The sequence below is a fragment of the Lithobates pipiens genome, unplaced genomic scaffold, assembly GCF_037356315.1.
Source record: "Lithobates pipiens isolate NorthernLeopardFrog02 unplaced genomic scaffold, aLitPip1_a1.2 Scaffold_22, whole genome shotgun sequence".
NCBI lineage: Eukaryota > Metazoa > Chordata > Amphibia > Anura > Ranidae > Lithobates > Lithobates pipiens.
In genome coordinates, this window is record NW_027507784.1 from 326813027 (window position 1) to 326836305 (window position 23279).

At 44.9% G+C, this 23279-nt stretch overlaps 1 protein-coding gene across 1 annotated transcript; it reads right to left on the reverse strand.

The window, feature by feature from the left end:
• Window positions 1-1423: 1423 nt before the first annotated feature.
• On the reverse strand, window positions 1424-16862 carry LOC143925019 (nmrA-like family domain-containing protein 1). Its single transcript, XM_077449589.1, has 5 exons — window positions 16608-16862; window positions 10701-10939; window positions 7599-7848; window positions 5461-5651; window positions 1424-1797 (listed from the first exon to the last, which is right to left on the reverse strand). Exons 1-5 carry the CDS (start codon window positions 16642-16644, stop codon window positions 1615-1617), a joined length of 900 nt encoding a protein of 299 aa, XP_077305715.1. The 5' UTR covers window positions 16645-16862; the 3' UTR covers window positions 1424-1614.
• Window positions 16863-23279: the final 6417 nt, after the last annotated feature.

A 23279-nucleotide genomic window follows, 5' to 3' on the forward strand; every position in this document is an offset into this window, starting at 1 on the left:
TTATCTTATAGGGAACGCGACTTCCTCTTTTATTCCATATGAATTTCTGAATCAGGGATTTAATAATTTTAAAGTAGGCCCCTGGGACCTTTATCGGGAGACTCTGGAAAATATATAATGCCTTAGGTAGGGTCATCATTTTAATTACATTTATCCTGCCGAACCATGACAGTCTATGTGCGGGGTATCCTTTAAGGTCTTGTTTAATTCTATTTAGGAGAGGGAGATAGTTGTCTTCATATAAATCTGTAACTGATATTGATAGATATACTCCCAAATACTTCAGGCCCCTCTCTTTCCACACAAAGGGGAATAGAGCTCTCAGTTCCCTTCTCTCCTTTGGGGAGGTATAGACATTTAGTATCTCAGTTTTCTCCCTATTAATCTTAAAATTCGAAACTCTCCCATAGGCCTCCAACTCCTGCAAGATCCTAGGGATGGACTGTTTAGGATTCGTTATATATAGCATAATATCATCTGCGAATGCAGATATCTTATGCTCATTCCCTGAAACCTTTATTCCCTCGATTTCATGATTCGCTCTTATAGATGCCAAAAGAGGTTCCAGAGAGAATACAAAAAGTAAGGGGGACAGTGGGCATCCTTGACGTGTACCGTTATAAAGCCCAAAAGTATTTGAAAGAGTCCCATTCACCTGAATCTGAGCTGTGGGGTTAGAGTATAAAACTTCTATCCATCTTAACATTCTTGGGCCTAAACCAAATTTATATAATGTCTGCAGCATATATTCCCATTCTAGCCTATCAAAGGCTTTTTCCGCATCTACCGATAGGAAAAGGGAAGACTGCTTCCTCTTCCTAGCTTCCTGCATTAAGAGGGTTGTCCTCAATATATTATCCCTCGCCTCCCTCCCAGGTACAAAACCTGCTTGATCTCCTCCTTCGCTGGACTTTGTGAAAGGGGCCTTAGTGTTATCAGCTGAGAGTATAGTTAGCCTAAAAAAACTTTTAGGCTCCATTCACACTTGTGCGGCTTGCCGCGCAACTTTGGACATCAAAGTTGCATGACAAGTCGTTCCCCATGTTTACCAATGATATTCATTCATAAAGTTGCAGCAACTTCAAAGTAGTTCTTGCACTACTTTGGTCCGATTTGCATGCCACTTGAGGGCCATAAACTTCAATGTTAACCCTCAGAAGTTGCATGAAAGTCGTACCTGAATGTTATACGATGCAACTTGTGTTCAATAGCTGTTCATTATCACTGGTCAAGGCCAAAGACATATCCAAGTTGCATTCAAAATTTTGTCAAAGTTACACTCCAAAGTCTGCGCAACTTTGGAGTCATACAAGTGTGAATGGGACCTTAGATGAGTTTCTCATCTAACAAAATATACCACAGTGGACCTGTGTTTTTTTTCATTCTTACCAACTGCAAGCTGAAGGAAAGGAAGCCCCCAAAGTTTCAGGATATCCATTTTATTAAACACAAGTACAGATGACAGTCATGGTTGGTTTTAGTTGAAAGGTGGCTTGGTCATTGCCTAGGATGGGAAAAAAAAAAAGGTCCAAATTATGACCCACGTGGCATGGGAAACACAAGTTGACATTGAAGGAACCAATCGCAGTCTGTTCACGGTTTAGGGAACAAGGTTCACAGGTTATCAAAGGCGGCCTTGTTCTCCTGTAGCCAACACTGGAACTTCTTAGCTTTGGGGTTGAGCTGAAGAGTGACTTGAATGTCGCGGTCTGGTTTTTTCGTTGTGTAGAATATAAACATGTTGACCAGCTCCTTCGCCCCGGGAATGTCGGTCTTTCCAAAGTTTTCGGGAGTCAGCTGCAAAAGTTGGAGTGAAGGTTAAACATGAGCTTCATGAAACGGGGACCTGCCGTGTAATACAGTGCCTTGAACAAGTATTCATACACCTTCACATTTTCCACATTTTGTCATGTTACAACCGAAAACGTAAATTTATTTTTTGGGAGAGATTTTTGTGATAGACCAACACAAAGTGGCACGTAATTTTGAAGTGGAAGGAAAAGAATAAATGGTTTTCAATTTTTTTTTACAAATAAATATGCAAAAAGTGTGGCGTGTATTTGTATTCAGCCCCCCCCCGAGTCAATACTTTGTAGAACCCCCTTTCACTGCAATTACAGCTGCAAATCTTTTTGGGGGATGTCTCTACCAGCTTTGCACATCTAGAGTGGGACATTTTTGCCCATTCTTCTTTGCAAAATATCTCAAGCTCTGTCAGATTGGATGGAGAGCGTCTGTGAACAGCAATTTTCAAGTCTGGACACAGATTCTTAATTGGATTCAGGTCTGGACTTTGACTGGACCATTCTAACACATGAATATGCTTTGATCTAAACCATTCCATTGTAGCTCTGGCTGTATGTTTAGGGTCGTTGTCCTGCTGGAAGGTGAACCTCCGACCTCATTCTCAAAGATTTTTGCAGAATCTAACAGGTTTTCTTCTAACATTGTCCTGTATTTGGCTCCATCCATCTTCCCATCAACTCTGACCAGCTTCCCTGTCCCTGCTGAAGAAAAGCATCTCCACAACATGATGCTGCCACCAACACGGTGGGGATGGTGTGTTCAGGGTGATGTGCAGTGTTAGTTTTCCATCACACATAGCATTTTGCTTTTAGATTAAAAAGTTCAATTTTAGTCTCATCTGACCAGAGCACCTTCTTCCACATGTTTGCTGTGTGCCCAACATGGCTTCTCGCAAACTCCAAACAGGACTTCTTATGGCTTTCTTTCAACAATGGCTTTATTTTTACCACTCTTCCATAGAGATTTGTGGAGTGCAGAACTATTAGTTGTCCTGTGGACAGATTCTCCCACCTGAGCTGTGGATCTCTGCAGATCTTCCAGAGTTACCATGGGTCACTTGGCTGCTTCTCTGATTAACGCTCTCCTTCTGGCCTGTCAGTTTAGGTGGACGGCCATGTCTTTGTAGGTTTGCAGTTGTGCCGTACTCTTTCCATTTTTGGATGATGGATTGAACAGTGATCCGTGAAATGTTCAATGCTTGGGATATTTTTTATGACCTAACCCTGTTTTAAACTTCTCCACAACTTTATCCCTGACATGTCTGGTGTGATTCTTGGCCTTCATGATGCTGTTTCTTCACTAAGGTTCTCTAACAAACCTCTGAGCTTCACAGAACAACTATATTTATACTGAGATTAAATTACACACAGGTGGACTCTATTTACTAATTAGGTCACTTCTGAAGGCAATTGGTTCAACTAGATTTTAGTTAGGGGTATCAGCGTAAAGGGGGCTGAATACAAACATCACACTTTTCAGATATTTATTTGTAAAAAAACTTGAAAAACATTTATCAATTTCCTTCCACTTCACAATTATGTGCCACTTTGCATTAGTCTATCACATAACATTTTGTAAAATACATTTATGTTTTTGGTTGTAACATAACAAAATGTGGAAAATTTCAAGGGGTATAAATACTTTATTAAGGCACTGTATGTAGTCTGTCATTCTTGGCCTTGCCTTCTGAAAATGCTAGTTGCATGCAGATCCCGTCTTTAGCAGTTTCAGTCTTTGGCCTAGAACAAGTATTCAGGAAGTTCTAAATTCACCTGCTGCGCTCATGTCCTGCGCAAGCAATTACTGAAGGTTGACAACAAGGCAAATAGAATTTTCAGAAGTTTTGGCTGAGGAACGTCCCGTATTCCTTCATGACCTGTACATTTTAAGCATAACTCTAGCCAAAACTTCTATATTAGAATAAAAGTCCAACATGTCTCAAGAGGCCTTCATCAAGACTTCAGAATGCTGGAAAGGTGAATGTTTGGACAGAAATATTTGTGCCAGTTCTGAAGATCTGTTTCCTGACACTATTTCGGCAGCCATTCAGATCAGCCTCTCTCAATCAGGGATCCTTGGAACCCTAGGAGAATCCTTGGAACTCTAGGACAGCAACTGGTCTTCAAACTACAGCCCATGGGCCAGATGTGGGCCTTTACTTGCCTTTATCCGGCCTTTGGGACACTATTCCTCCCTCTGACACCAACAATGTGGTATTATTCCTCCCACTGACACCAGTGATGGGGGCAATATTCCTCCCACTGACACCAGTGATGGGGGCACATTCCTCCCACTGACACCAGTGATGGGGGCACATTCCTCCCACTGACACCAGTGATGGGGGGAACTATTCCTCCCACTGACACCAGTGATGGGGGAAACTATTCATCCCACTGACACCAGTGATGGGGGCACTATTCCTCCCACTGACACCAGTGATGGGAGGCACTATTCCTTCTAACCAAAGGGAGGCTGTATATATGTTTTTAATGCCACTGACCATCAAGCCTGAGGCATTATCAACTGCCACTGATCACAGTCTGGCCCCACTAAAGTCTTAAGGACTGGCCCCTTGTTTAAAACATTTGGAGACCTCTACTCTAGGGGTTGCTAGGGGGTCCTCAAGCAGTGAGAAATTTCTGCCTGTCCAGTAAGTTAATGCTGACACCAATGAACAGATGATTTGACTATCTGTAATGTGTGCTCTCTTTTCAGTAACCACCTGTTTAATGAGGTCCTGCTCTCCATTGACAACCAATGTAAGGAGCATCCTTCCCAATGATCACCAGTGTAAATGGCCTTTCTGTCCACTAACCACCAGTGTAAGGAGGCCTTTCTCCCCAGTGACCACCCTGGACTGTGCAGGGTGGCCAACAATAAAAAAAACAAAAGGATCCCTCTTCCACTGCCCACTAATGTAAGGTGGTCCCTCTTCCACTGCCCACCAATGTAAGGTGGTTCTTCTCCCATTGCCAATCAATGTAAGGGGTCCTTCTCCTATTCTCCACTGGTGTAAGGTGGTCCCGCTCCCACTGTCCACCAGTGTAAGGGGGTCTATTCCCACTGTCCACCAATGTAAGGGGGTCCAATTCCACTGTCCACCAATGTAAGGGGGTGCTTCTCCACTAAACACCAATGTAAGGGGGTCCTTCTCCAATGTAAACCAATATAAGCTGTCATTTCTCCAGTAACCACCAATATGAGCGAACCCAACAACTTTACTGTCTGCATTTCTTTTATAGACAATATTGTTGTACAGAACAGCCCTGGGTGTCAAAATCAGAAACCAAACGGCACCCTTTATTCTTATATCCAAAATGACTGTTGATGGTAATGTGTACCTCAAGTGGTAGATATAGCAGATATAGCAGGATCCCTGACACTTAAAAGTTATATTAAGGGTCCCTATGCGTTAAAAGGGTTGAGAATGGATGATCCTTAACTTTTTTTCCATTCCTGAGACCCGACGAAAAGATCCACAAATAAAGTGTAAATGGAAAAAAAAGTCAAGCTGGATCTTTCTTCCTTGATTCTCTATTAGGTTTGGATTTCTGTCTATGTCCATGTTGGGCAGATCTCCTGGTTTTCCGTGTACTCTTTGTTTTAGATTTGAGCAATTATAGATTGGAGCAGTCACTTATCACCACTTATTACCTTGGCATCTCTGATGTTCTTGCCGAGCACTTTGGTCATTATGGCAGCGTACTGTTCTATCGTCAGCTTCTCCATGCTGAGACCAATGTCCTTGCCAGCATATTTTGAGGGAGACTTCAAAATGCTGAGAACAACACCACCCAGATCCTCCACACAAAACCCATCCAGGGGGACGTCACCCATAGGGAGGCCTGCAAGATGATAAATTTCAGTGTCACACGATAGAATATGGTGATATTTCATACTATATAAGTCAATATGAGGTCAAGATTTATTGATGAACCCTGGGAATTTTTTTTTTTTTGGTAAAATGAACAATGGTTAAAATGTCAGTTTTTTGCCATCCGTATCCTGTTGGAGAGATCGCCTTGCACTTCCTCTCCTAGAGGCACAACAGAAAGTGAGAGAATATTCACTCTAATGCCCCGTACACACGATCTGATTTTCCGACAACAAATGTTGGATGTGAGCTTGTTGGCTGAAAGTCCGACCGTGTGTATGCTCCATCGAACATTTGTTGTTGGACTTTCCGCCAACATTTTGGCTAGCAGGTTCCCAAATTTTCCACCAACCAAACTTTTGTTGTTGGAATTTCCGATCGTGTGTACACAAGTCCGACCCACAAAAGTTCACACATGCTCGGAATCAAGCAGAGGGAGCCGCATTGGCTATTAAACATCCTTTTTCTCGGCTCGTCGTACATCTTGTACCTCACCGCGTTCTCACGTTCATAATTTTTGCCCAACATTTGTGTGACCGTGTGTATGCAAGACAAGTTGGAGCCAACAACCTTCAAACAAAATTCCACGGTTTTGTTGTCGGAAAGTCCGATCATGTGTATGGGGCATTAGGCGGACTATACATTAAACAATTTTTTTGTACAACTTTCCTTTAGATTTACCAAAACCATAAAATATAGGATCTCAAACCTAAACACTTTCAATTTGTATGTAATCAGGCAAGACAGGCCCTTGCACTACATAGTTGAAGGTAAATCTAAAGGAAATTGAAAAAGGAAATAGTATAATGTATGGCCAGCTTTAGTTGTCGCCAGAACAGAGAATCTCTTTGGAAGGCTTTCATTTCCTTCTGTTCCCATGAAAATTTACATTTTATTAGCTTTCCCATCACTTTCTGTCTCAGCAACTATGGTTGCCAGGACAAACCAAGAGGGTGATGTCCCCCGGGAAGAATGCAGACAGTAATAAAGGCCTTACAGATGTTCAAACCCTTCCAAACTCCTTCAAAAACAGCTTACAGTGACAAACTTGTGGGAAAACAGTATAGATTACCACTAGTCCAAACAAATACCTACAGGCTTATGCTGACTATAGATATTGGGCGGGCACAGTTGGACCACAGAAGATATGCCCCCCACCCCTTAAAAGGGAAATAATCCAACAAAGTAAGACTAATAGCAATGAATAACTGAAGGGTGCCAGGTATTGGTTACATGCAGGCAGGTGCAGTCTACTTTCTCCACGGCAGGTGGAGCTCTTCCGCTGCAGCCTTGCTGAAGAGGAGGTCAAGAGGAAGGTTCCTCTAATGTATGCTGGGTCACTGGATAAGCTACTCTATAGGATACTGCTGCCCCACATGACTCAAGCAGCCACCTTGGGTTAGGCAGAGCCTTTTTAAGGCCCTGGCTCCCAGGTTTTGGTGCACTTTTTGCAAGTGGACCGAGTAGGGGCAGGGTACCCCACCTGCGAGGGACAGTAATAGTGCTAGGGAAAGGTTCCTGATATGGAGGGCATGAGTAGAACCTCATCTCTCCTGGACATTCTCCTAATTGTGGACCAGACAGCCAGGCCACATTCTGTCCCCTCTCAACAGACTATTATACCGGCAGGAATCTACTCCTGTCATGCTGCTGAACTGTGAGTGTGCCCGGCTGGGTGGCTTTTCCACCAGGTTTGTTGTGAACTGTTGCTGCATTTCTTCCATACAAGTTTATTGCACCTGCTGGTGTGAATCATTGACTCTGCAACAGACTGCGCCCTACCTACATACAGATAAGAGTAATCTCACCCGCTCTGGCCTCTACACATTACATGTCCATATGTGTTTATATGTACTTTTTTAATTCTGCATCAGTGGGGCACCTCAGGTTATTTAACACTGCTACACCATTATCTTACACAGAGTGTAGCCATCGCCATCCTTGTCCTTCTGTGGCCTGAAGAAGGTCAGAAAGTTCTCGTAGTAACACGGGAGTCTCACACTGGTCATGGGCACGCCGATCTCCCGGAAATACTCCTCCACCTCCCCTTTACCATCAAAATTCGGCACTTCCAGCTTCCCGTTTGTCAACTTCTTCACATTCTCTAAGCCACTGAACACCACCAACGTCAGGCCGAGACGTTTAGACACATCTGCAAAACGTTTGCCCTTGAAAGAAAGAGAAGTCGGTTGTAACTTTCTGCTAAATTTATATTGCCAAAAACAAATTCAGCCAACTTACGCTCTCTGCTAATTGGATAGCTGATTGGATCTGTAGATGTCAATCACAGTGGATCATGCTGGACCTTTGCAGAGAGGTAACTGCTTGTACATACAGAGCAAGGGTCTACAGCATGCCAGTGAGGGGCAGACTACTTTACTATGGCTGTAGCAGATTTATTAATTAAATAAAGAGTTTTTGGAGGGAGATACAGTTATACATATGTATATCCTGTATCAGTTACGATTACAACAGTGGTTAAGGCAGATCCATGAATGGTAAATTATTAACATTTCACAAAGGGTAATGTGGAAGAGGCCCAAATGGGGCTTTTGCGGCCTTAGGGGCATGGGGTCTCAAGGAGCAGCAATGTAAACCCATTGATGGGAGGTTAGTAAATGGAAATTGTGGAAATAAAGATTACAAAGTAGGACAGGGAAACAAGGGTTCAGGAAAATGGTAGGTTCCAAAGGGGTTGAAAGGGAATACAAGATGGGAAGAGGGTGGGGTCTCAGGAAGGGATAACAAGGAGGAAAAGGAAGGAAATAAGGGGAAAAAAACACTAAATATTGATAATGATTTTTTACAAGCGTGCTATTGGGTTTGTAAACAGAGAGAAAGATCCTGTAGGTATCTATGTTACAACAACAAAGGTGACCAAAAGATTTACTAAAACTGAAAGGAACTGCAGAGAAGCAAAATACCAAGAGTCTGGGATTTAGATCTATGAATATCAATTTTCCTGCAATAGCCAATTTTAAAGGGAACATCCACCAGGAAAGTGGATGCATGAATGAAATATTCTAGCATCTTGTGATGTCCATCATGCATAGTATGTCCTCATGAATGGTCCTAAAGCCATTAAAACCTAGGGTGCTTATTTCAACATTTCCTGATGAGCACATGTGTTGGCCCAATCTCCATGGTACTTTCCTATAAGCCGTCAAATCATCCGCCATCAATTACAGCAATGGCCCAAAAAAATTGTGTGCATCAGCTTGTGACTTTATTAAAAATGTGGTTCTCAACCACTAAGAAGTAACCTGCTGCTGGGCCACGACCTCTCTCCTGATAGACGTCCAGCTAGCTCCCTTAACCTACCAATTTGCCTCCCAGATCCCATAATGCCTCCTTTAATTGCCCTCAACCCCCTCCCCCACAGTGCTCCCAGGTGCCATGAACCCCCAGGGTGCCCCCTTCCTCACACAGCACCACTCTGCTGCAGAGCCTTCAGTCCCTTACAGCTCCTCCCAACTTCAACAATGTCTCATAGTGCCTCTCAACCTCTAACAGTGCCTCCTAGCCACTGCTGTGACTTCCCAACTCCCGCAGTGCTTCTACAAAGCCCCCAGATTCCTGAAGAGACCCAACCCCCTCCAGAAACCTCATCCTCTGCAGGGCCAAGTCTACTGCAAAGCCCCTTCAGAACCTCCTTCCTCCTCGCAGTGACACCCAGCCACATCCAGAGCCTTCCAGCATTTCAATAAATATTTTGAATTGCCATACTTTTATCGCACAAAATTTAGTTTTACTCTTGGGCATGGAAAGTTTTGAAAAAAATTCCCGTACCTAGGTCTCAAGGTTGGGAACCAATGCTCTAGAACACTTCTGGAGATATGCTCTACATGTGGACACCCAAGGGTACATGAAATGTTATTCCTGCAGACAATTTAGATAATGCTCTCCAAGGCACTGACCTGGAACAAGCATGCAACAAATTAGGCAAGCTGAGACAAACTCCCTGATCTTCATATTTGCTTCATGACAGGGATTCAAAAGCTATGGAAGTCCCTGGATAAACATGGAAGTCAGAAACTAGCATATTCAGAAGGAGAGAAAAGTAGTGGCATCCTATGTACAGTATTTCCTTTACTACATTTTACAGGTTAGGGCAGCCATTCTCAACCAGAGAAACCTAGGGTACCTCCAGAGTTTGCTAGGTAGCTAGGGGCTCCTTGTGCTGTGGTCGATTGACGATAGTCAATCAATGCCACTTGGAAGATTCAGCTGTATGAACTCACTGATCTTTTTATCGGACCATAGGGGTGGAGTTCTGATCACCACTGTTGGTCCTTGTACACACGGTCAGACATTCCGATGGAAAATGTCCGATCGAACCGTGTTGTCTGATAATCCGACCGTGTGTGGGCTCCATCGGACTGTTTGCGTCGGAATATCTGACCGACAAAGTTTTAGAGCTGGGTTATAAAATTTTCCGACAACATGATCTGATTGGACTTTGTCCGATCGTTTGTGGAGAATTCAGATCGGACAAAGTGCCACGCATGCTCAGATCAAATTCCTAGACCAAAGCTATTGGCTACTAGCCTGAACGTAGTTCCGTCCTTACAAAACGAACGTCACCACGTTCCGAACGATCGGATTTTCCGACAACTTTGTCCGGCCGTGTGTATGCAACACAAGTTTCGGACAAAATCCGACAGATTTTGTTGTCGGAATGTCCGACCGTGCGTACAAGGGCTTAGAAGGCATTCTTCCCATTCAACATCAATGTAATGAGCATTCTTCCCATTCACCACCAATTAATTGGATTTATCAGGGGTTCCCTAAGACTTGAAAATAATTTCAAGGGATCCTGTGAGGGTAAAAAGGTTGAGAAAGGTTGGGTTAAGTGATAAAACAACAATTACATTTCTTCTCTAGAAATATCTAGAGGAGAAATGCCTACATGTCTACCTTATTTGTAAGACCACCCTAGTACATATAGTATGGTAACAGAGAGTCCCTTTAAGAGGAAAGGTTTTATTACATAGCATTACCATGGAATGTCTCAGCTTACCTGGGCAAATTCCTTATCTTTGCTGAAATGTTCCAAGAAGTTGGTGACCACAAAAGCTCCATAAGCTCCCTTCAGGGCGGCCTCAATGCTCTTCTCGTCATCCAGATCTGCAGCCACCACCTCAGCGCCGGCCTCCTTCAGCTTCAAAGCAGCTTCTTTCTTGACATCACGAGTCACCGCCCTGATGGCAAAGGTGCCATCTTCTAGAAGGGTCTTGGCTACAGAGCCACCCTGAGCTCCTGTACAGAAGACAAAGGTGGTCAGAGCAAAACTTTTCCTGGACAGATTATAAAAATGAACTTCTAATATGCTTCCTACTGTTCCCATAAATATAACATTTATTTAAACCATTGAAAGCATTTTTTTCAGATAAGAGCGCAAAAAAAAAAAACAACTGATCTTGTCTAGAACTTCAGAGCCCTCCTGTGTCCTCTGCACACTTACTGTGTTATCTGAAAGCACCGTCCTAGGCCTTATCTTGGCCTACAGAATGCTGCCTAAATATTTATTGTGCTTCAGCCAGTCCTTGGGGAGGTGTGCCCAGTAGGTGGCTGAGGAGAACATAAATAGTCGGGGGTCTGGAGCAGCCCTGGTCTGATCCTGGTGAGGAAGTTTACAGCCTCAGAGGCTGCTGCCCCTTTGAGACTGTCCTGCTGAGGTCTGCCATCAGTAATCGTGGTCCCAGCTATAGTAGAGCGAGCAGGGGGGCGGGCTATTTTAAATTTCTTCTGGAGCCAAAGATCTAGTCTGGAGGACTCATGGAAGAGTGTGTGCCTCTGCCATGGGATATTGTGAGTACTCCAAGCTCAAGAATCTAGTGACTGTGTATGGTTCTACTTTTGGGGGGCCAGCGGGAGCTCTTTCTTTAAGGCTGCTCCTGCTGGGTCTCAATTCTGGCATTCCCTTGCTTACTGGTCTAAAGACTGTTCTACCCACTTAAGTGTGGTTACATGTGAACCTAGCCTGAACAAGTTACCACATCAGGAGTTTTGACTTCGACCCACCCCACTACATGCTGGTTCCCCACAATTGAATATGAAGCAAAAAGGAACTGGAAAACAGTAACTGGTTTTACAGGTGAAGCAGAGACCTGATTACACAATAAAGCAAAGTGCTTGGCCCACTTAATATCCGTATTGTAAAACCGTTGGGGCATTTATGAATTATTAGTACCAGGAAAGGTTAAAGACAGTGGCCCGTCCATTAGGGGTGCAGGGGCTCCGCCCCCCACCCAATCCATGTGCTCGGCCCCTAATCTACATGCAGGGTGCCGGACGCATGCATTTCAATGTTTTTTTATTTTGTTTAAGCACATAATTAGAGGCTCTTTAATTGGCTTTAAAAAATGGTGGGCTCAGGACGCTTTCTGTTCAGCCAGGAGTAGAAGCAATGGCCCGACACTTGCCACGGCAAGCTGTAGCAGGTGGAGGGGCGGGGGGGGGGCGGGGTCAGTTTCTAGGAGCTCTACCCCAGATTCTGCAACCTCCTAAGATAAGGACATGGATGGTGTCTGACCCATTCAGGCAGGGGGTGGGGGGTACAAGTGCAAGTGAGAGGGCCCGTACCACCACCAATTCCATGTATGCTCCCATGTGTGCAGGCAGGCCTGTAGATAGAAAGAGGTGCTAAGAACAATGTCCTCCATTTTAAATTTTTCAATAATAAATCCAATATAATGAGTGTACAGATAGGAAATAGAACACTTTATATATCTCTGTATAGGACCTTGCTGGGACTTGTAGTTCCTCAAATGTTTCAGAGCAGACTCTAAACCCCAATAGAGAATATAATGACTATAAATGATGGTACTTCTGGGGCCAGTGTCTGCAGCTTGGCATGCTGGGATTTATAGTTTCATAGCTCTGCTTTTGTCGTAGGTGGGGAGAACATAGGGGGACATTACTGGGAATAGTGAGAATTGTGTGCCCCTATACACAATAGAGTTCTCTCAGCTATCAGTGACAAACAGTTCTGCAGCAGCTGTGATGGTTTTCTTTTACAACTTCCCCTCCCGAGGTTGACAGCACTGGGGGAGAGGTGGGTTAGGGGCCAGATTCCAGACAAAGATGTGTGCTTCCTGCTGAGTCCCTGTTATTCCTCCAGTCACACAAACAGCCTGTGAGCCGGGATCTCAATTCCCGGACTGGAATCTGATGAGGGGTCCTCTGAATGGGAGATCTTCAAGAATGTCATGATTTTGGTGTGCCAGAAATTATACCGGGGGTCCCAGATACACAATGACACTGGGGTCCCAGATCAAGGACACAATGGCACTAGGGTCCCAGATCAAGGACACAATGGCACTAGGGTCCCAGATCAAGGACACAATGGCACTAGGGTCCCAGATAAAGGACACAATGGCACTGGGGTCCAAGATCAAGGACACAATGACACTGGCGTCCCAGATAAAGGACACAATGACACTGGCGTCCCAGATAAAGGACACAATAACACTGGGGTCCCAGATCAAGGACACAATAACACTGGGGTCCCAGATCAAGGACACAATGACACTGGCGTCCCAGATCAAGGACACAATAACACTGGGATCCCAGATAAAGGACACAATGACACTGGCGTCCCAGATAAAGGACACAATGGCACTGGGGTTCCAGATCAAGGACACAATAACACTGGGGTCCCAGATAAAGGACACAATGAGGGGAAGGTAGCGGCTGGTGCAAGTGAGGGGAGCAGGTTTGTTTGTTGGAGAGGAGACACAATAAATCAAACTTTGTACAGTGACACGTAACCATTTCATGAGCCAAAGTAATAAACCAGTTCACTTTTGCTCTCATCTGACCAGATCACCTTCTTCCACATGTTTGCTGTGTCCTCCACATGGCTTCTTGCAAACTGCAAACAGGACTTCTTATGGCTTTCTTTCACCAATGTCTTTCTTCTCACCACTCTTTCATAAAGAGCAGATCTGTGGAGAGCACAACTAAGCCCTTGTACACACGGTCGGAGAATCCGTCGGAATGTGTCCTATCGGACCGTGTCGTCGGATAATCCGACTGTGTGTGGTATGCATCGGACTGATTCCGTCGGAATATCCGTCGGACCCAATTTTCCAACATGTTGGAAATATTTTCCGACCAACTGGTCCGATCGGACATACTCCGATCATGTGTAGAGAATTCAGATCGGACCAAGTGCCACGCATGCTCAGATCAAATTCCTAGACCAAAACTATTGGCTACTAGCCTGAATGTAGTCCCATCGTAACTAAATAACGTCATCACGTTCTGAATGATCGGATTTTCCGACAACTTGGTCCGACCGTGTGTATGCAACAGTTTCGGACAAAATCCATCGGACACAATCCGTCGGACAAAATCAGACGGATTTGGTTGGCAGAATGTCCGACCGTGTGTACAGGGGCTAATAGTTGTCCAGTGGACAGATTCTCCCACCTGAGCTGTGGATCTCCGCAGCTCCTCCAGAGTTACCATGGGCCTCTTGGCCGCTTCTCTGATGAATGCTCTCCTTGCCCGGCCTGTCAGTTTAGGTGGACGGCCATGTCTTGGTAGGTTTGCAGTTGTGCCATACTCTTTCCATTTTCGTATGATGGATTGAACAGTGCTCTGTGAGATGTTCAAAGCTTGGGATATTTTTTTTATAACCTAACCGTGCTTTATACTTCTCCACAACTTTATCCCTGACCTATCTGGTGTGTCCCTTGGCCTTCATGATGCTGTTTGTTCACTAAGGTTCTCTAACAAACCTCTGAGGGCTTCACAGAACAGTTGTATTTATACTGAGATTAAATTACACACAGGTGGTCTCTTTACTAATTAGGTTACTTCTGAAGGCAATTGGTTCCACTAGATTTTAGTTGGGGGTATCAGAGTAAAGGGGGCTGAATACAAATGCACGCCACACTTTTCACATATTTATTTGTAAAAGATTTTGAAAACCATTTATAATTTTCCTTCCACTTCACAATTATGTGTCACTTTGTGTTGGTCTATTACATAAAATTTGAATTAAATACATTTACGTTTTTGGTTGTAACGTGAAAAAATTTGGAAAATTTCAAGGGGTATGAATACTTTTTCAAGGCACTGTAAATACCTGGAATAAACAGAATACTGATCTATCAGCTGATCTGTGCAACAGACGACTTTGGGTGAACATTAACCAGGCAGGATAGGCAGCCTGCCCCGAACCTTACCCAGATCAGCCCAGCTTTGGGATCACCGCCAGAGAACTATGATATGACCTGTGCTACACACACACTCACCCAAACGTTCTTCACACCCCATGCAGGGGAACCCTTTCCGCAAATGTCAGGAAGAAAAGGGGCGGGACTTTATATGAGGCCATGACTTGGTATAGCCATGTGCCTCCAACCCTATTATAATTGTATATGAAGAGGGGTTGGGACTTTAAAGTGGTTGTAAACCTAGTTGCATCACTTTTACCTACAGGTAAGCCTATAATAAGGCTTACTATTATATTATATCTGTAGGTACTGGAAATATCTCCTAAACCTGCACGGCTTAGGAGATATTTACCATATACACTTGCGCCAACGTCATTGGCCAATGCGCACTGAAGAAAGGGCACAATCATGCCATTTCTAAAGGGCCCATGTCCCGCGACCGTTGGCTCCCACACGCATGCACGGGAGTGACATCACGAGACTCCGGCCAGTCACAGAGCCGGCCCCCGGAAAGAAGAGGGGTGAAGATGGACACGGCCACCAGCGAGGACATCGTGGGCTTCGTTTGCAGGTAAGTGGCACATAATGGGCTAGTTCTGTTTTAAACCTTTCAACAACCAGAGATTAAATGATTCCAGGTAGCCTGGCCCTAATGGCAGGTTCACACCAAGAATCGCGCCCTGCGATTTGAGTGCAGTGCGCCTTTAGCCCATTCATTTGCCCGGGTGGTCAGAAGGTGATATGTTGCCTCCTCGCCACCTGATTAAACCCTTTACGTGCCGCGCTACAGCACCGCAAAACGTGTGCATTGCATTTGTTGCATTAAGCAGCGGCAACATCTGCAGAAAGCAGAATGCGGTTTCATTCGCACAGCATCGAGACTGCTGCATGTGTACAGCCACGAATGTCAGTTTGGGGGGGGGGGTAAAACTGCGAAAGAGCCTGAATGGTGATTGTAACAGTACTAGGGTACTTACAACAACACGGTTGAGTACCGACCATGATAGTTTATTTGCACTAACAGCTACATTTTCAGGAGGAGTCTCATTTTGGTCTGATCTATATAGTTGTATATAAAATGCACTATTTATCTATCAAAAACTGTTTCCCAGCGCTAAACCTTTCATTCGATTTCTAAATTGCTGCATTTGTAAATTCCAAAAGCCAAAATAAAGGAATAATAGTGGTAAAAAAGCACTTGTGGGTTTAACCAATGTTATTTTTTTTTTGTACAATTCTCCTTTAAGGGGGTGTGGCAAGGGGTGTGTCCTATGCCTATATACGTTTGCTGATAGGTGTCCCTCATTCCCATCTGAAAAAGTTGGGAGGTATGGCTTTGGGGTTGATTTATTAAAAACAAATAAACTGCGCGCGTTTGCAAGTACAGTTGCTGCAGAGCTTAGTAAATGAGGTAAAGCTTCATTTTTACAATGAATACCCAATCACATGCAAAGAAAATAAATAAGCAGCGTGTTTGCTTGCACACGATTGGATGATGGAAGTCAGTAGAGCTTCTGCTCACTTACTAAGCTCTGCAGCATGGTCTATTTGCCTTTAGTAAATCAACCTCATTGTCTCAGTCCAAGCCGTACGGCACTCAAGGAAAAGCCTTGAAGCACACAATTGATCGTTGAACTTTTTGAACAGGAGCCCAGAGCTTCACTGTCCGCTTGCTGACAAAGTCCCAGCCTGGATGGATCCCCCCCCCCCCTTACAGGTTCTCCATCCTCCTCACTCACCTGTGGCTCCGAAGACTACGAAGAGTTTCTTGGACATGGTGGCGGTGGAGTAGGGACGGTGGAGGAGGGATGGTGGAGTAGGGACGGTGGAGTAGGGATGGTGGAGGATGGACGGTGGAGTAGGGACGGTGGAGGAAGGACGGTGGACGGTGGACGACGACACCTTCTGGTCTTGGATGTTGAGCTGTGGAAGGCTCTGCTAGAACAGAAGAAGAGAGATAAGTTTCTATAGGAAGCCGTAGTCCCCCCCACCGCTGATTACTCTGTTTAGGTTGGAGCCAAGAGTCACTGTGACTCAGCAATAGTACAATAGATGGCTGGAAGGGGACAGAACCTGAGCAGGCAGAGGGACCCCCAACCAGAGACCCTCCTACACTGATCTCATGCCAGAGCAGTCATTACACAGGAGGAGCCTCCTTCTCTGAGTGGCTCACTATTCTCCCAAGGCTTGTATACAGAACAGAAAGCTGCAATGGGGTTGATTTACTAAAGGCAAATCCACTTTGCACTTCCAAGTGCACTGCAAATGCACTTGGAAGTGCAGGCGCTTTAGATCTGATGGGAAGATCTGAAATGAGGGGAAGCTCTGCTGATTTTATCGTCCAATCATGTACAAGCAAAAAATGCTGCTTTTTTTTTTTTTTTTTTTTTTCTTGTATGTCCCCCCTCAGATCTACAGTGACTGCACTTCCAAGTGTATTTGCAGTGCACTTGTAGTGCAAAGTGGATTTGCCTTTAGTAAATAAACCCCAATGTATCAAAGTTACAGAAACGTCAAATGCCTTGGATAACCCCAGATATTAACCACTTGCCGACCAGCCGCCGCAGAATGGCACGGCTGGGCGAAGCGACATTATGTTACATCTCTTCGCCCGTTGCTCACCCCCGGAGCCGAATCGAGTGCCCGGCGGTCACGATCACCGCCGGGCTTTCGCGATCGCGGCTGACACGCAGAGAACCGGGATCTGTGTGTGCAGGGTTGGTGCAAGGATTTTTGACACCCTAGGCAAAACCGAATTTTTCCGCCTCCTTTGGCTCCACCCCTTTTCCCTGCCCATGTAAACCCCACCTTTTTAATGAAGCACCCATCAAAAGCAGCCTCACCAGCACCCATCAAAAGCAGCCTCACCAGCGCCTATAAATGAATGTTTGCTTGCTTCCATTCATTCGGGACACAGTCCTCCGCCACTGCTGCGCCTCTGACACTATGTGCAAACTGAGCGGCGGCTGCCTGCTGATGCTCAGACTTAGTTGCTTGCTGCAGAGAGAAGAGAGTAGGAAAACCAGTGGCAGGGTGCCCTAGGCAGCAGAGCGCCCTAGGCGGGTGCCTAGTTTGCCTAGTGGTAGCACCGGCCCTGTGTGTGTGTAAACACACAGTTTCTGGGTTCTCTGAGGGGAGAAGAGACAGATCGTCTGTTCATACAGCGTATGAACAGCGATCTGTCATCTCCCCTACACATTACCCTCCCCGTTCAGTTAGAACACACAGTCAGGGAACACAGTTAACCCCTTGATCGCCCCCTAGTGTTAACCCCTTCCCTGCCAGTGGCATTTTACAGTAATCAGTGCATTTTTATAGCACTGATCACTGTATTAATGACAATGGTCCCAAAAATGTGTCAAAATTGTCCGATGTGTCCGCCATAATGTTGCAGTCCCAATAAAAATCACAGATTGCCACCATTACTAGTTAAAAAAATTATAATAATAAATAAATAAATGCCATAAAACTATCCCCTGTTTTGTAGATGCTATAAGTTTTGCGCAAACCAATCAATAATCGCTTATTGCGATATTTTTTTACCAAAAATATGTAGAAGAATACACATCGGCCTAAACTGAGGAAAACATTTATTTTATTTATTTTCGGGGAATATTTATTACAGCAAAAAGTAAAAAATATTGAATTTTTTTCAAAATTGTCCCTCTTTTTTTGTTTATAGTGCAAAAAATAAAAACCGCAGAGGTGATCAAATATCACCAGAAGAAAGCTCTATTTGTGGGGAAAAAAGGACTTCAACTTTGTTTAGGTGCAACATCGCACGTCTGCACAATTGTCAGTTAAAGCGCAAAATCGCAAAATCGAATCGCAAAAAGTGCTCTGGTCAGGAAGGGGGTAAAATCTTCCGTGGCTGAAGCAGTTAAAGTGACACCAATGATACCCTATAAAAATCATCCATATACACATAAGATAATGAAAGCATAAAGCATTGCGGCCACCACATGTACTGATTGATAAGCTGCAATACAGTGTTACATTTTTGGTTTTGGGCTTAATGCTGCCTTAATTGTCCTGTAATCTATTTTTAATTAAATGCATTTTTACTGTGTTTTTCTGCCTTCTTGTAATGTCCTCCCTAGCTTCTCCTTTTCCCCCTCACTTGTTAGTTGCCATCATGTGCACTGCTCTATGCACATTGCACATCCCACATAGTTGCCAACAGTCCTGATTTGCCCGGGACATTCCCAGAAATCAGACTTATGTCCCAGACTCCCAGTCTGAGCATATCCTGGTCAAAATCTCAAGAATCCACCTCTGTCATGGACATTGGAACGTGACAGCATGGCGTGGGGTGTGGCAGATGCAGGAGCATGTGGAGAGGCAGCCTGGCTAATGTCAGAGTGGGAGCCGGTGTTCTGTCAAAAACTGTCCGGCCATCGGATAGTGTCCGCCCCGTACTGCGCTAGCGCAGCGCTTGCACAGTCCAGAGGAGAAGGAGACTCCGAAGATGAACGCCACCTGCAAGCCCCACCATCCAAGTGGACATACGGTAGCACATAGTAACAGGGCCCCTCGCAAGCGCAGTACAGGGCGGACACTATCCGATGGGGGACAGTATTCGACACAACACCGGCAACACTGCCTGCTGAGCCCATGGATGGTGAGCAGAGCTCGGCTAGCGTGGTCAGGCCCGGAAAGGTCCTTCTCACTAGGTCTATGTACTGATGGAACTGCTCTGATGAGGCTGCTCTGATGGGCACCGATGAGGCTGCACTGATGGGTTCTGACGAAGCTGCTCTGATGAGGTTGAACTGACGAGGCTGCCCTGATGAGGCGGAACTAATGAGGCTGCACTGACGAGCACTGATGAGGCTGTGCTGATGGGCACTGACGAGGCTGATCTGATGAGTCGGCACTGATGAGGCTGCACTGGTGAGGCTGGGCTGTGCTGTGCTGATGGGCACTGATGAGGCTGCACTGATGTGCACTGATGAGGCTGTGCTGATGGGCACTGACGAGGCTGATCTGATGAGTCAGCACTGATGAAGCTGCACTGGTGAGGCTGTACTGATGGGCACTGATGAGGCTGCACCGGTGAGGCTGTACTGATGGGCACTGATGAGGCTGCACTGATGTGCACTGATGAGGCTGTGCTGATGGGCACTGACGAGGCTGATCTGATGAGTCAGCACTGATGAAGCTTTACTGGTGAGGCTGTACTGATGGGCACTGATGAGGCTGCACTGATGAGCACTGAGGAGGCTGTGCTGATGGGCACTGATGAGGCTGATTTGATGAGTCAGCACTGATGAGGTTGCACTGATGAGGCTGCACTGGTGAGACTGTACTGATGGGCACTAACAAGGCTGCTCTGATGAAGCGGCACTGATGTGTACTGATGAGGCTGTACTGATGGGCACTAACAAGGTAGCTCTGATGAGGCTGCACTGACGAGGCTGCTCTGATGAAGCGGCACTGATGTGTACTGATGAGGCTGCACTGATGAGGCTGTGCTGAAAGGCACTGACAAGGCTGATCTGATGAGGATGCACTGCTGAGGTGTTGCACCGATGAGGACAACGCCATTGCCAGCAATTGCCGCTGATTTGCCATTGACATGTCAAATCGCATGTCATATCACAGCAATGTGAACCAGGGCTTAGTGTCCGTTTTGTCTGCTGCAATGTTGCAGTTCCGCTAAAAATCACTGATCTCCATTACTAGTAAAAACAATAAAAAATAAATAAATCCCTAAATCTATCCCACAGTTTGTAGGCACTAAAAAAAATTTGCACAAACCAATCAATATACGCTAATTGTGATTTTTTTTTTTAATTTTATTGGATATGTTTTACAGCAGAAAGTAAAAAATAATGTTTTTTTTTTAAATTGTCGGCCTTAATTAGTTTATAGCGCAAAAAATAAAAACCGCAGAGGTGGTCAAAAACCACCAAAAGAAAGCTCTATTTGTGGGCAAAAAGAACATCAATTTAATTTGGGTATAGCATTGCACGACCGCACAATTGTCAGTTATAATAACAGTGCTGTATCGCAAAAAAATGGCCTGGTCATGAATGGGCGGTAAAACATTCTAGGGCTGAAGTGGTTAAAGGAGGATCGAACAGAATCTGTATCTGCTGTATACAATGCAAACATACCACAGACCTTGTACCCATAAAATTCTACTTGCTGTGTTGCAACTGATAATCTCACAGACACACATACATCTCAGTTAACCACTTGCTTACCAGGCACTTAAACCCCCTTCCTGCCCAGACCAATTTTCAGCTTTCAGCGCTCTCACACTTTGAATGATGTGAATGATGTTTGCGCGGTCATGCAACACTGTACTCAAAATGAATTTTTTATATTTTTTATCACACAAATGGAGTTTTCTTTTGGTGGTATTTAATCACCACATGGGTTTTTCATTTTTGCTAAACAAACAAAAAAACACAGACATGTTTAGAAAAAAAAAGTCTCATATTTTGTTTTGCAAAATTTTGCAAACGTATAATTTTTTTCTCCTTCATTGATATTCGCTGACAAGGCTGCACTGATGGGCCGCACAGGTAAGGCAATACTGATAGGCACAGATATAGCGACACTCATGGGCACTGATAAGTTGGCACTGATGGGCATTGATAAGTGGCACTGGTGGGCACTGGTAGGTGATATTAATAGGCAGCACTGGTGATGAGTCACTGATTGGTGACATTTTATCGGTGGCACTGTGGGAATTGATAGGTGACACTGTGGGCACTGATGGGTGGTACTGTGGGCACTGGTAGGTGGTGTTGGTGAGCACTGGTAGGTGGCACAGAGGCTCTCCACGATCTGGACTGATGTCCCCCTCACAGCCGCCGGTGATCGGGTTTTTTTTTTTTCTCCTCACACTACAGCATGAGGAGAAAAAACAGCCAATTACGGGGCTCTGTTTACATCACATGTCATTAGCTGACAGCTGATCACGTGGTAAGGGGTGTCGACGTCTATGGACACCCTCCTGGCAAATTAGGTCCGCGCTATAGCCAAAAGACGGCTACAGCGTGGACCTAATTTGCCGAGAGGGTGTGGACACTGATTGGCATGGCTGGCAGGCACTGGTGGGCCTGCACTGAGAATCAATGCGCTGATTATCAGCACCGACCCCCCCAATAAGGAGAGCCACTCATCAGCTCTCTCCTATTTGCTTTGTCTGAGGTCCAGAGTGCCCCGGTCATCAAGGATGTCTCTGTACATTGCTGCATTCACCTTTCCCTCAATCCTGACTAGTCTCCCAGTTCCTGCCACTGAAAAACATCCCCCACAGCATAATGCTGCCACCACCATGCTTCACTGTAGGGATTGTATTGGCCATGTGATGAGCAGTGCCTGGTTTCCTCCAGACATGATGCTTGCCATTCAGGCCAAGGAGTTCAATCTTTGTTTCATCAGACCAGAGAATTTTGTTTCTCATGGTTTCAGAGTCCTTCAGATGCCTTTTGGCAAACTCCAGGTGGGCTGTCATGTGTCTTTTACTGAGGAGTGGCTTCCGTCTGGCCACTCTACCATACAGGCCTGATTGGTGGAGTGCTGCAGAGATGGCTGTTCTTCTGGAAGGTTCTTCTCTCTCCACAGAGAAACATTGGAGCTCCGTCAGAGTGACCATCGGGTTCTTGGTCACCTCCGTGACTAAGGTTCTTTTCCCCGATCGCTCAGTTTGGCCGGACCGCCCACTCTAGGAAGAGTCCTGGTGGTTCCAAACTTCTTCTATTTACAGATGATGGAGGCCACTGGGCTCATTGGGACCTTCAATTCTGCAGAAATGTTTCTGTACCCTTCCCCAGATCTGTGCCTCCATACAATCCTGTCTCGGAGGTCTACAGACCATTCCTTGGACTTGCACTGTTAACTGTGGGACCTTTATATAGACAGGCGTGTGCCTTTCCAAATCATGTCCAATCAACTGAATTTACAGGTGGATTCCAATCAAGTTGTAGAAACATCTCAAGGATGATCAGTGGAAACAGGAGGCACCTGAGCTCAGTGTTGAGTGTCATGGCCAATGCCGTGAATATTGATGTACATGGGATTTTTCTGTTTTTAATTTTTAATAAATTTGCAAACATTTTAAACAAACTTCTTTCACATTGTCATTATGGGATATTGTTTGTAGAATTTTCAGGAAAATAATGAATTTAATCAATTTTGGAATAAGGCTGTAACAACAAAATGTGGAAATAAAATATTATAATAATAATAATAATAATAATAATAATAATACACATATAATGTATGCATATACTTGCCAGCCACTTTATTAGGTACACCTGTTCCATTGCTTGGTAACACAAATTGCTAATCAGCCAATCACATGGCAGCTACTCAATACATTTAGGCATCTAGATGTGGTGAAAACGACTTGTTGAAGTTCCCACTGAGCATCAGAATGGGGAAGAAAGGGGATT

What these genes read in the sequence shown, in the direction of transcription:
- LOC143925019 (XM_077449589.1), bottom strand. Translation starts at nt 16,644, where the DNA reads ATGTCCAAGAAACTCTTCGTAGTCTTCGGAGCCACAG. An exon ending in AAGATAAGGAATTTGCCCAG is followed by an intron (nt 7,849 to 10,700) that starts GTAAGCTGAGAC and finishes CTTTCTTTCAAG; the next exon opens with GGCAAACGTTTTGCAGATGT. An exon ending in AGAACATCAGAGATGCCAAG is followed by an intron (nt 1,798 to 5,460) that starts GTAATAAGTGGT and finishes CAACTTTTGCAG; the next exon opens with CTGACTCCCGAAAACTTTGG.